The sequence below is a fragment of the Perca flavescens genome, chromosome 11 (assembly GCF_004354835.1).
Source record: "Perca flavescens isolate YP-PL-M2 chromosome 11, PFLA_1.0, whole genome shotgun sequence".
NCBI classification, from domain to species: Eukaryota; Metazoa; Chordata; class Actinopteri; order Perciformes; family Percidae; genus Perca; species Perca flavescens.
This window is the reverse complement of record NC_041341.1, coordinates 15,099,895-15,113,854: the sequence shown is the minus strand read 5'-3', so window position 1 is coordinate 15,113,854 and position 13,960 is coordinate 15,099,895. Positions and strand designations below refer to the sequence as shown.

The window sequence follows — 13,960 nt, the reverse complement described above, 5'->3', positions numbered from 1 at the left end:
ATCACTTGTTCCTTGACTTTCCACCAAATTAAATTGAAATCTGTTAAGTAGCTTTTGATATTCTGCTAACTACCAACCAAATAAATATACAGGACCAAAAACCTCAATGCCAGAGGTAATGGATGATCCCATACAAACCAAGGACTATACAGCTGTTAATGAAATGGATAAATTTTGTTTTCGTTCAGTTTGTATGAACTGTAAATATCCACGTTGGTGAGGTAAGTCTTTGTTTTGTGTTGAAAGATAAAAAACTAAACATTGTTAATAAGTAAAAGTGAAACTGTGAACACAGTTTCCCAAAGCGATCAGCTTTTAACAAGGTCTAATTGAATTGCTGTGAGAGCATTGGTTTTTTCACTATGAGCCATTTCAATTAATTATTAGCCTGAAAATGCATAAGGATTTTCCTAATATCACACATAACCACTTAATGTATTAAAGGGAATCATAATGTATCTTAGTGTGGATTCATGAGCCCATTCCAAATTATAAACCAAATGTAATCCCTGTAGCTTTGGTTGCTAAATGGAGGTTTTGATTCACTTACTGTAATAAATGGCTCGACTCCTGAATACATTTCATCAGCAATTCTTGACACCATGGAGCCTATGGTGTGCGAGATGAAAACAGGATGTGTTTCTAAGCAGACTTAACAATGCAAAATGCATAAAGTGTGAGGTCATCACTCCAAGAGAATGGAGTATGTAAAAAAAAAAAGAATACGAGCCTACGAGGTCACGGAAATAAAGATAAATGTGAGTACCAACAGCAAGGCTACGGCAATGGAGCTAATAAGAAACTGTTTTATCTTTTTACAATTTAAATTGTAACCTTGAGCCCACAGCCAGCCACACAGGCTCCCGGTAGAATCATAATTCTGGCAAGGGGGAGCAGCTCTAGGTGTGGGTGCATGGGCCACAGCATTAGCTCTCTGAGTGAAATATATGGCAGTGACGCCTCTCGGCCCCATCCACAATCAATTGGATTCTTTTCCTTTAATATTTACTCGCAGCGATGAGATGCTCGTCTGCATGGTGATGAACAGTCTGCCACTGGCGTTTGAAGGTGACCTGTCAGTGAGTATGGACAAATCTCTCGCTCGCAGAAATGTAGAAAATAAATCATTAGGGGCAGGCAGTCAGACAGGGGCCTCTCTCTCTCCCTCACTCTCCTCGGATTTAAATCAGCTCAGATTTATGATTTGAATTAATGCTTCGTTTGGTCAAAGGAATGGTCGCAGAGACAAATGATGTTTGGTACTGAAACCATCCTAATATTGATTACTGGGTGTCGCAGCAATCTCTTGTTTATATCAAGCACTCTCCCGTGACAGGGTGGCCAGCAGGAGTCATCCTGATAATACGCCTGAGAAATATGGCCTGCTCGGCACCGCAGGGCCATGAAACATAGCTAGCAGCATGCTGTCTTCTTCATCTAGCCCCAGGCTTCCACTCACATGTTTATTTTTGATAAAAGCATTTTGTAATTTCACAAGTAAGAACTGACTTACAAGAAAGCGTAATTACAGAATTATTCCAAAAGTGTCTCACTCTTGCCTGCTTTCACAAACTATTTTGGAGTATGAATGCCTAATATGTCAAGCTATCAGCCTATATACAGCCCTATATCCAAATGCAATCCAAACATATAAATCACTTGACTGATATAGTATGGAGTGGGCAGAAAATGAACCGTATTTGGCTGTAGCTTTGTTGGTACTGGACTGACTGTTGTTCACAGTGCTAACTAGGGTATGACTTCATGCTGTTTTTCTCAGACCACAGCTGCTTTGAGGAAATGGACTGGAGTCTTATAATCATCCAGCTTTATCTAAGACTCACACAAACGGATGTGTTTACGTACACAAAGTATGTTACCAACCTTGATAGGAATCAATATGATCAAGAGCAAGCTTCTGATAATACCACTGCGGACATAGATCCATTTAATCAGAAAGAGCTTCTCAAATAAACCCATTGGGGGAAAAAAATCCTCCTCTGGCTAAAATACAGGTGCCTCATCTCTATATTTGTCTGAAGCAGATCTTTGTGAAGAGCTTAAAGCAAAGCACAACAGAGCCAGCCAGTGAAGGACACTCTGTTATGTTTGTAGAGTTGGATTGCCCGTCGCTGTCTTTGTGTTGATGTAAATTGAACAGGCTAATGTTTCTCCCTCGCATTAAATATTCATCACAATTAGACCTTCCTGTTTGCATCAATGTTATTAATTATGAGGAAAAGACAGCCAGTTCAACTCTCAGCCAAAATAACCAAACATCCTGAGTGAGTGAAGGGAAGAAAGAAATTGATATGTTTGTAGGATTATATGAGGAAGAGACAGTTAAAAAGAGTGAGAGCTGGAGATAAAAATGTAAAGAGAGATAGAATGTGAGGTGTGTGTGTGGGGGTGTCTTTCTTTGATTTTCCCCTCACACCATTTAGTTGGCAGAGGGAGCCCTCTCAAAGCACAATGTGGATTGTTCCTGCGCCTCTCAGGAAATGCCACAATTACAGATCACAGACCAAGCAAAACACGTGTGGCGCTGGGCCTTTAGGGGGATAAACAGCCCGCCATTCCCTCCCAGTGCATTGACCCCAGCCACAACCTTCATTACTGGGGGAGAAAATATTGTCAGCTGCCCACTAACAAACACCTGCCAATTTCAAGAGAAGGAATTGCTTTTGTCAGCCACGGAAAGAAAACAAAGTGTTTCTCAGACCTGCAAAAAAGAAGTGGGAAGAAAACTAAGGCAGCGTTCAGCCTTGTCTCTTTTTTTCTCTGTCTTTTTTTTTTACTCTGTCTCACCCACTTCTCCGTCTTTGGCCCTCTGTATCTCTTTGGCCACTGGGTGCTGCCCTGCCACTCATCTGACTCCTCACCACACAACTCTAATGGAGCTGAAATCCTGTTTGTAATTAGATATGGGAATTCCACTGTCATCAGCCAGATGATGCCACGACATGCCGACCAAATAACTTGCTGACAGACAGCCGTGAAAGGAGGAGACACAACAGCCACTGCTAACTTTTAGTTTTTAATGCACATTTTGAATGAATCCTAAACCTGTAACACCACAACTAAGCTGTATAGCCAGTCACGTTGTACAGCACTACTTCAAAACCTGAAAGCCCTTTGTCTCACTTCTGTGGCTTCAGTCCAGGCTGTCTGCGCCCAACCGGGAGTGGAGAGCCACATGCTGGGCTGAAGCTGGACGTCTGGTGACAGGTACCTGGAGTGTTGCCTGACTGAGAGTTGAGAGAAGAGGTTCTGAGTGAAATGATGAGGAAGCATCATTCTCTCTTCCCAGGGTCATCAGGCTAATTTCTGCAAACCCCACCCCCACGCTTGTTTGCATGTGTGTGTATATGCATGTGTGTGTGTGTGTGTGTGTGTGTGTGTGTGTGTGTGTGTGTGTGTGTGTGTGTTTGTGTGTGTGTGTCTGTGTGTGTGTGCGTGCGCGCGCATGCTCGCGTGAGAGAGAAAGAGGGGGCCTTGGCCCCTGAGAGCGCTCTGTGAGGAGACCACAGCTGTACACTCCCAGCAGCTAATTGGTCCTTATCTAGCTGTCCCATTCATCTTCATTTTTTACCAATTACTGAGCATTATCTGTGTTCTCAGTTGGGTATGGGACTTAATCCTTTTTGGTTAAGCTGGTGCTACAGCTTGCAAATTTCAAATAGAGAAGGGGGGTGATGGGGGGAGAGGTGGGGAGAAGGGGGCAAAAGTCATAGAAAAAACAAACTCTGAAAATTCCCATCATCCCTCACTGGCAGGAAGCAATCAATAAACAATGACATCACACGTAGGAGAAAAGAAAAAATGGAAGAGATCAATTATTGGCTTTATAATTCAAGTCCTTGTTTGCAAACGTTGCAGCCTCATTGATTAGGCTGTTCTTGTTGCACTCACCATTATTGACTTGTTAAAACCATATTTTCTCATCATCAGTGGTTTTACGTTTGCGGTCACACCAATAATAACGCTTTAAGGGGGCATCATTAATTATTCAAGATGTATTCATTTTAAAGCACAGCGAGTCCAAATCATTCTGTTTACTCTACAAACAATACAAGTATAGTACATTGCTCATCCAGAAGGTACATCAAGACACTGCAATCTGGGGCAGTTAGCCTTAATTTTCTAAGATCAATGCATAACTAGGCTCCGCTCTATATGGGGTCCGTGCTTGGCCATGCTGCAGAGCTGAGTGGAGTCAGCCTGGAAACCGTGCACTAATTACTGGAGTGTTTACTGCTCTGCTGGATAGCATTTGTACCATTTTGGATCATATCAGTGAGTCAATGTGCTCTGCACTGGACAGATAAATAAGACATTAAGATGTGTATGAATGAAATTAACAGTGGATAAAGTGACAGTCATGCGCACAAGAGCAGGGCACATATAGAGACACTGCTCCTGCACTTTGATAGGGATCTGTTTGGTCACACTCTCTGCGCCAGCTGTCAGCCCAGCTCCACTGCTGCGATTTAATTAGTCTGTTTATGTCCTTTCTAATAATAAAGCTCTCTGGGTGGAAGGACACATCCAACTAGCTAGCTGCGCGGTCTAACCTGCTAGCTGCACTAGTGCTGGTGGCCCAGCACCACTAAATGTGGGCCATGATGGAGGATGGTGGCTACTTCTTGCTCCTCTAGACAGAACAATGGCCCTCGGGCTCAGATCTAGTATCACCCCCTACTCAATCCTAACCTTAACCATTAGGGGATAAAGCACATACTGACCTGATATGAGTGTCTAGGGGCAACTTCATCCATCTTCCTCTCTAGCTCTCTTGTGGGAGCCTTTGTCAGCCGAAGCTCTTGAGAGAGACTAGATTGTAGCCATAGGCTGAATGGAATTCATTTCACTAACATATCATAACACCTCTTCTACTGCGACAGATTATTGTCTTGTCAGATTTATGCAATTACAATTGTGGTTTGTTTACATTTTCTTTATTCTGATATCAAGGCTGCACTGGACACAAAATAGGGTCTGCTTAAGCTGCAGGTGTTGGGGAAAAGGGGAGTAGTGGTATTAACGGAATCAGGCACACTGAGCTAGACAGAGAGTGGCAGAGCAGACAGACAGCCTTCCAGCCTGAGTAAAGAGCTTGATGGGTCTCTGTCTCTCTCTTGGGCTTTGGCCCTCACCATCTCTCTATTAGTCTGCCAGGCTCATGGGAGCCAGGTGACAGATAAGTGAAGAACGACACACACATTTTAATAGACATTTCAAAAGATAAACCTGATAATCATTTCTCTTTTTAATGAAGTCTAATGTCCTCGTTCTAATTCCAGTTGCGTCGCCTGTTAAGCATCAGCGTAATACTTGAATATGCATGATTGGGAAATTGTGAGGCACACTGATGTTGCTACAAAATACACAAACGCAGACAACTGCAGAAATAGCTTACAATAGCAGGGGAGATTGATTAAACATTATTTCTGTAATGATCCATATCAAGTTCTATCATCTTTGAGTGGCAGCGGAGTTGCAGCGTTATGGAAAGGAATAGACACAAGGAGAGACAAACCTTGCGTCATGGAAATATTTGTCTGATTGTCTCTTGTGGTTAGTTCATCATAGCAGGAGCAGAGCTATAAAAAAACAACTGACCAGTCGAGTTGTCATCCCTCATCAACATTAGGCCTCGTTCTTCATTAATTGGATAGATTAATTTGGAGCGCTTTGATGCGGGGGTGATGCATGCGTTGGGCTGTCCCCTCCTCACTATTCTCTGTCAGGTTGAATTTAACCAGGGAAGGGGCTGACCTTTGAAAGTGAAGAGATCAACAAAATTTGAAAAGACAATGTCACTAGGTGTAAATGTGATACGTGTAATAAATGACATTCAACCTTTCAGTGATGATGAGCTTTCGCAGGTTGGAGTAATGTGAAATATGCACAGTGTGTAATTGCATAGAATGTGGAGCAGTTTTCACATACACAGCTAAGATGGTGCAGCATTAGAGCCTGGATATCATTTGCTCTCATTTCAGTATGATTATGTCTAAGAGGAAACATTAGCATAGCGTAATAATATTACTGTGTGCACAATAACAGTAATGGTGGTGACAACAACAACATGACTATTTCACTGTGATTACCCTGTAAAAGTGTTCCATTGCCTGACTGTGCTGCAATCAGGAGGAGAATCAAAGAGCATTTGTGTGATAGAAATAGTTGGTTCTGTCCCACGAAAGCACTCTGTCGGTTACCTGAACCGAAAAGTGTTTCTTCTTAATTATGATATGGGAACCCTCATCCAAATAGAGCTATCAGCCATACTGAGGCCAGACATCTTCACCATCACAGAGCCTCTCCTCTGGGACCAAGATAAAGAGGGAGAGAGTAGAGCAAGTTCAAACAGTGTTAAGGAATTTTACAATCTCAGCATGTCCTTCGCAGTGTGAACAAACAGAGGAAGGTATTTCTTGATAAATTGTGTTCCAAACTAACAACATTTATCTGGACGGCAGTCATATAAAAGTCACGTTACGGTCAATTCACCTTGAACTCATTAGCACTACTGTAAACTATACACTGCATTACTGATTTTCTCTCAGGAGGTGATTGTATTGGAGGAAGTGAAAGCACAGGCGGTAGTGATGCTAATTTTGTAATTAAAACAGATGATCTGATGACCACATGCAAACTGATCCCCCTCCCACCCTGCTCTTACACCAAAGTGATATGATGGCAGAGTGGGCCGTGATTGATAATGCTCGTCAATATATTTCATTTCAGGAGCCTTAGTCAAATGACAACTGGTTGTCATTGACTGAAAGCAATCTTTTTAAAAGGGGAGCCTTTGCTAAGTATCAGATGAAACTGATTCCTCTGTCTGCTTGGGTGTCACTGTCTGTAGGAGCTTTATTGATTGGGCTTGAATATATTGCACCCGCAGTAGTAACAGCTGCTAGTAATATCTCTCCTCTCCTTCTGCTCTCCTCTTCTGCTCACAGCACTTTCTGTGCCACAGCTTATTGTCAGTGATCAGATGTTGGTGCTCTCGTGCCGATGTCGCGTATTTTATCAAGAGTGATGTGTGACAAATGTAAAGTGAGCTTGGTTCCGACCCAAATTAGAGAAGCGAACATGGTTTGCTAATGTTTCCTGAAGGCCTGGCTGTCCTAGCCACCCCCAGCCATGTGCATGATTGCGTTAACTAAACCCACCATTGTCTCCCCCTCTCTATACGCTCTGCGTTTTCAAGCACAAGGATGTTGGCATTGGTTGGTAAAGGTCATTTACTGTAATGAGATTTGCCACATGCAAGCATATGGCTTGATTATTGCCCTGTTCGTTAACATTTTCAGCAAAGAGAAAAATAGACAGCTAAAACAGGGGCTAGTGCGGGTGGGGCGATGGCGAGACGTGTTTAGCATTTTTCCCTTCAAAGACAAGGGAGAACTTCACAACAGATCTGTCACAGAGATGATTGATCTTTCAATTTCCATAAGGAATGCGTGCCATTAGAGCCGAGGATTGGAATTATCCTATAAAAGTTGCCTGCTTTAGATTTTATACACTTAAAGGACAAACACCTCTGTCTGTCTCCTTGATAATTTCTACCACATGTTACACTCCAGTGGTTTGGGCAGGAAAGCAATTATGTTACCTCATCAAACCAGCAATGTTTTCTTATCATGGTTTCTCTTACATTACATTACATTAGGCATCTTGGCAGGAAATCTTCACCCACCTGAATCATTGGAAAGTGTATGTCTTTATCCTGGCGTGCAAAACACATTTTGTTTGTTGATGTGAATTAGCTCGAAATGTATCCAATCATCATGGCTCTTGGAATGTAAAGGCTATTGTTTGCATGTGTTTTTATGTTTGGCTGCCTCCATGTGTGTACGTACCTATACAGCACACACGGCATAATTGTCTGAGTGTGTACCCGTATGTTTTCATGTTTACCTCTTCTTGTTACCACAAGAAGTATTCTTTTTATGTGTCTGTTTGCGTGTGTGTGTGTGTGTGTGTGTGTGTGTGTGTGTGTGTGTGTGTGTGTGTGTGTGCGTGCATACGTGAGTGTACAGCAGGTATTTAACAAAGGCAAGATGTTTGCTTTATTATCAACATTAACTGCGTAAACACAAAAGGCTTCAAAGTTTCATTCAATGACACCGAGGGGCTGTGGGTGGCTACATCAAAGCTCAATACCTTCCTCTCTCCCCCCATTTTAATGAGAAACAGGACTCACCAGCCTTGACTGAACCTGCCATCTGTGTGTCTGCTTTTTTGCTTGCATGTGTGTGTGTTTGTGTGTTTGTGTGTGTGTGTGGGAGCAGTTGTGTTTCTGTGTATATGTAAGCATGTGCTTGTGTTGTGTAAAGTGGCACCACTATGCCAGACAACATATTTATGGAGGCTGTGTCATATGTTTGATCTAATGGCTATAGGGCTCCCTCCATCTCACATGGCAGGGCTTCTGATTTGGGAGATTAATAGTTATACTAAAGATGAATAGCTGATTAGTGCTATGGAGAGACCTCTAAATGTCTTGCCGCATGACAGACACTTTTTCACGAGCCATTCATTTCCTTTTGGGACTGGTGTGCAAATCCTAGATATGACCACAACAAAGACTCTCCATGTGTGTGGACCGCCGTCTCACCTTTGTTGGAGAAATACATACACGACATGGGGGCATTTTACAAGCGCAATTAGGAGGAAAACTGAGATTGTTTTGCTGCGGCAGACTGCATATGCATTGTGCAGTCAGTCAGTTCATTTAACTTGTGTGCAATGCTCCTGTTCAGTTTGACAGATCAGAAGAGGAAAAAATATCTCAACACGATGAAAACCAAAGGCTTAGCGCGGAGCAAATCAGCCCTTTGTCTTGTTCAATTCAAATCAAAGGATAACCAGGAATGTTTGTTTGACAACAGCATTTACAATGCATTGTTCTGAAGCCCAGAGCCTCCCAAACAAAGACAGATAGGCTTTAAACAAGTCATTTAATTAGCACCGGATCTACAGCTATGGCTGCGCCAACCAATTATACATTCCTGAGGCATGTGCAGGTCCTATTTCACGGCAGCGAGAGGCAGATCCTCTCCAGCCCTGTCTCTTACAGTACATCTCTCCCCTTCCATTTAAGAGAAGGTAAATAGCCCAGACAGACAGCTTCATTAGCCAGCGTCTGAAGAGCGCAGGGCCGATTGTCGCTTAAATAGTGCGCTTTTACTGCAGGCCCAGCCGGCGACCTCCGATCAATTACAGCTGACATTATTGTTTGTCGAGAGCTTTTTTCCTGGACAGAGGGAGTAAAAAACGAGATCAAGCCTGAGCTTTGGCTGGAAATGTAATCTTCCCCCTCTCTTTGGTTCTTTCGCTCCACAAACAATAAATCATTCAGTTGAAGAGATAATAAAGTGCCAAGTAGGAGCTAGTTTAATTTTTGTCAGGGGAAATCTGTCCACAACAGAGTTAAGGGTAAGGGGCTGGCTGCTACCTCCATACCATTTTCAATGACAATGGCTTAGTTCCTTTTTTCTTATTTTCCTCCGTAGGGTTAGACGTCCAGAAAGGCTGAAGTCCTGTTTAGATGAAGATTAACTGCTGCACAAATCACTGCGGGTTATCATTTCTGTCATCAAAATAAATTACTGCTCTCTTTTTAATCATTTTAAAGCATTCAACATTCAATCTTTTTTTCGGTGTGATGCTTTTAAGTGTCGGACCTATCGTGCGGTTTGGTTCTGATGTAACAGCTTTTTAATCACGCTGTTACCGAGGGCTGTTTTAATTCATTCAATTCATCCTCCGCGATTCAGATCTTTGCTTATCCATGCGTGAACTCCCGAGCACTGCACAACATAATAGCTGAGCTGTTTATATTGGTATTAAGTGATTTGTAGTTTTAATGATGGTAAATAGGAGTTCACCTTTGCAGGTCCCTCAGGCTTACTTCAGGTAAATTACTCCAAATGCATTGTTTATGCCCTTCAAGAGAGGGGGCTTGTGGGAATTCACCCCTCATCAGGTCTGAACTTCTGTATCAGAGATAAACACAAACTGACAAATATGTTTCTAACGATTTGCCCACTGGAATATCTACACAATATCGAGGTGATTAATGAGTCTGACTAATGTTTGTTGATTTGTTCTTTTGGTAGAGAAATAAACAAAAATTCCTGCGTATCATTGCCAAATTAAAAATTGTACTACAGTTGCTTTTATTTAGCAGGAATAAAGCTGGCACAAAAAAAAGGAATTGCATATAAATGAAACCAAAAAAACACTTGTCTGGCAAACATGCCAGATTCCTTGAATAAACCAATATCCTCCTCACCTGGCTCCTTTCAGCAACAAATAAAGGGATTTGGTGGACCCTCGTTGATCTGTGGCACATTCCCCTACACTGGCCTGAATGGGCCTTTATGGGAGAAACACCGCTTCAGGATGGGGTGACATGAAAGGGGCTGGACAGGCACTGAAAGCGAGACTAATACCACTTAGAGCGAACAGAGGTCCAGTGTCCCCCCCCCCCCCAGGCTGTCTGTCAGGTGGAGACACATCACATACATGAATATACCATCAAGTACAAGATATAATGAAGATACAAGTAGAGGAATGTGATTAACAGTACTCTTTTTATTTGAGATAATTCTCTACCTTTTCGTAGTTTATTGATTTGGTGAAAATGTGGCTTCATATTCAAGTTTGTGTGTCTTTATTCGAGTAGCTGTGTTTGATTGAATGGGTGTAATGTATCCACCTCAAAAGCAGAATAAGTCTCTTCACTCTGGCCCTTGAGTGGCCTTGAAAGGCTGATAGGTAGCCTCAACCTCCCCATGTTGTCCTACAGTAAGTACCCCCGCAATCAGGCCCTCTGTGGTGTTTTTTAATTGAGCTTAGCCTGCTGAGTGGTAATTGATTCAGTCTGAGCTACAGCAGAGGCGCTGATACAAGGTGCTGCTTGGCTTCCGCCTTTCTTTAATCTCCACTGCTTTATATTGTTTGGGAATACTCGCCACAGAGAAACTGCATGCCATCTTTCTTATGGAAATCAATGCTTCTTTTAGATGGAGGGGAATGACACAGAGGAGTACCTCTCATGTCCTTTCATTCTCAACCAGTGTCCTTCTCTTTAGAGGCGTCGCCATGCAAAACTCCTTGCCCTTTGGCTTCTGATGTTTTGTCAAAAAAAAGAGGAGTGGAGTTGTTTTGTGGATCAGCTCTCTGTAGCGCAGTATCTTTTTTCCCCTCTTTTCTTTCACACAGCTTTTCTTACCTTGAACCGAGCTGCCAAGAAAAAGAGAAAAAAAGGAGTGAAAAATCAACAGAGAGGCTCAATCAGATCCAGTAGTGTCTATGAGGTTTTCTTTTAAGCATTTGAGGAAAAGCATCTGAGTGGCGGAGGAATGAGACCAAACTGTTCCCAGTCACTTTTGATCCTGCCAGTTCAAAGTCCCCATAGAGCAGAGGGGGAGGAAGGGGGAGCCGTGGTTGGGGGGTACAGACACCTAGCTTTGACCTTCTGTCTGCGCTCATGTCCTTTGAAAGTTGGCTTGTTTTCATTAAGCCATTCAGAAGCACAGTGCAGGGCCACAGTTTGACTAACTATGAACCCCCTATGGTATCTTTATAAGACATTCTTTACATTTTTGGACTACTAATGTCTTTTAATTTTCCCAATTAGACTTCTGAAGCCAGACAGCAATTGAATAATTTAAAACATTTGTAAGACATCTCTTATGTTGTAATGGAATAATTTGTGTGCCTATGAAAAAATAAAGAAATGAAAATCCCATTATTGTGCGAGCTGAACGTGTCTTTACTCTTTTTGGTCTCGCTCTCTTCTTTTCTTCTTTCTCTCTCTCTCTCTCTCTCTCTCTCTCTCTCTGGTCTGGAATATAGGCTGCTATAATTAGCCTACAGTCATTGCCATACTGTGGTCTGATGGTACTTGTTTGTCATTAGCACATTTAACTAGTCATTTGGGTAATGGCTTTCAAGATTGCCTTTGTTTTTACAGAGATATTTTTTTATATGTAAATATTGAGACAATTTCCATAATGTGCCCTTTTTATTCATCATAGAATAATTGATGCATCTTTATGGCTGTGTAAACTTTGGTCTTTGAATGACTGTGTATATAGTTATCATCACCGTTTTCTTTATTATTATTGCAGTAGTATCTATTATTAACATATGTTGTAAAACATTTATGTGTATTATGTTAACATGGAAAGATACCCGGGAAGCAATTAATTTGAATTGTTCCATTCTTTTCCTAATAGATGGCAGTGTAAAGCTTTAGTGTTATTGGACACCAATTTTAAAGGGTATCTCAGTGGTGGGAATTACTGATTGCTGAATTAACAGCAGCAGGTTTTGAGTTTTTTGAGCCTCAGAACTTTCCCCTGTGGATATCTCACTCATAATATGCATCATTGAGTAACCAACGACCTCTTCATGTGTCTCAGGCCTGGAACTCCCCTTCATGATGATGCCACACCCCCTGATCCCAGTCAGCCTGCCCCCAGCCTCTGTCACCATGGCAATGAGCCAGATGAACCACCTCAGCACCATTGCAAACATGGCCGCCGCAGCACAGGGCCAGAGTCTGCCCTCCAGAATGGTCACCTCTGTTATAAAGGTAAATTTTAAAACAGAACGCAGAATGTCATGCTATACTACTAGATGGTTAAACATGACTTCCTCCTTCCTGTGGCCTTAACGTTACAGTCTACCGTAGATATTTATTTTTGGGTTTGTGTTTCTGGTGCTGCTGGGGTTTCAGGAACGGGTGCCGGACAGTCCCTCCCCTGCTCCTTCCTTAGAAGACCACAGGAGGCCAGGCAGTCACCCATCGTCTCACCGCAGCAGCAGTGTGTCCAGCTCCCCAGCCCGCACAGAAAGCTCGTCAGACAGGATACGTACGTTTATCACACAGATAAATGGTGAAGAAAAAAAGCGAATGCGCTGTGCCGATTGTTGTTGTTTTGTCTAATTTCCTTAGACGGAGTAGTAATACATCGTCTTAGTAATGTTCCTAATGCCAGTCCTGCTTTGTCTCCAGCGATACACAACAATGGTCTGTCCATGAACCACGCCCTGCTAGGCCTGTCCCCCAACATCCCGCCTGGGCCTAAAGAGGGAGACCTGGCCCACGACATGAGCCATGAATTAAAGAGGATGCACACTGACAAAGGTGAGTCAGGTTGACTTAAAAGAAAAAAAAGTTTGATAGAGTGGTGTAGTCTACATGATACACTGTGTGCTGTGAAAGATGTTCACTATGCCCGCTACAAAAATGAACTGTGATTTGTATTGTTTCTTTTTTCAACTCACAATATACATTTTAGGTTAAGGACTTATGATTAGCTTTTAGTTCCTTGTTTTCAATGTTCATAATGTATGAAAATGACAGATGTTATGAGAAACAGGTGACTGAATACAAAATTTGTGCTCTACTGGACCGGCTCTCATCGAGTAGCCTATAATACAAGTTGTAATTCTGAGAATTAAGTCTGATAGCAAAGACAAAGGCTCAGTAACTTAAAGAGTGCAGAGCAGGTTTGTAAATCTGCAGACAAATCTGAACCAAGTCAATATCACAAACTCAGTCGAGGCAGGAGAACCCACTGAGCTACACCAAAAACATTTGGTTAATGTGTCATCAAAGGTAGAACAGCTTTCTGAGACTATTGTTGGTCAGGGTGCCGTCAGGTATAACCAACTTACTTATTTGTACCCGTTTGAGTGGAAGATACTCCAATTTCATCACTGAGAAAACATCTTGAAGAAACTGTAGACCCACCATTAAAAACATATTCTGCATGCCTATGGTATTTTTCTCACCGAAAAAAATTGAAATTTCTAGAACTTGAAGCTCTTTTAAGACTGTGAATATTGATAATACAGTTTGTGTTTAGGCTTTGGCAGGAATTGCAGTCACCCTCTTTATTCTTCTTGCTTCCAATTTATCCCAGTT

The 13,960-nt window shown here is 42.2% G+C and overlaps 1 protein-coding gene across 8 annotated transcripts in view; it reads left to right on the top strand.

Annotated features, from left to right (window-relative positions):
- The window catches only part of dachd (dachshund d), a 123,509-nt gene that overhangs the window by 85,696 nt on the left and 23,853 nt on the right, over nt 1-13,960 (top strand). For 3 of the 8 annotated variants that reach the window (XM_028590799.1, XM_028590800.1, XM_028590803.1), the window contains exons 6-8: nt 12,450-12,622; nt 12,758-12,926; nt 13,046-13,177. In XM_028590799.1, the coding sequence (XP_028446600.1) occupies nt 12,450-12,622; nt 12,758-12,926; nt 13,046-13,177 (474 nt within the window). The remainder of the gene's footprint in view (nt 1-12,449; nt 12,623-12,757; nt 12,927-13,045; nt 13,178-13,960) is intronic. The other 5 variants (XM_028590805.1, XM_028590807.1, XM_028590806.1 and 2 more) reach the window with 3 other exon arrangements.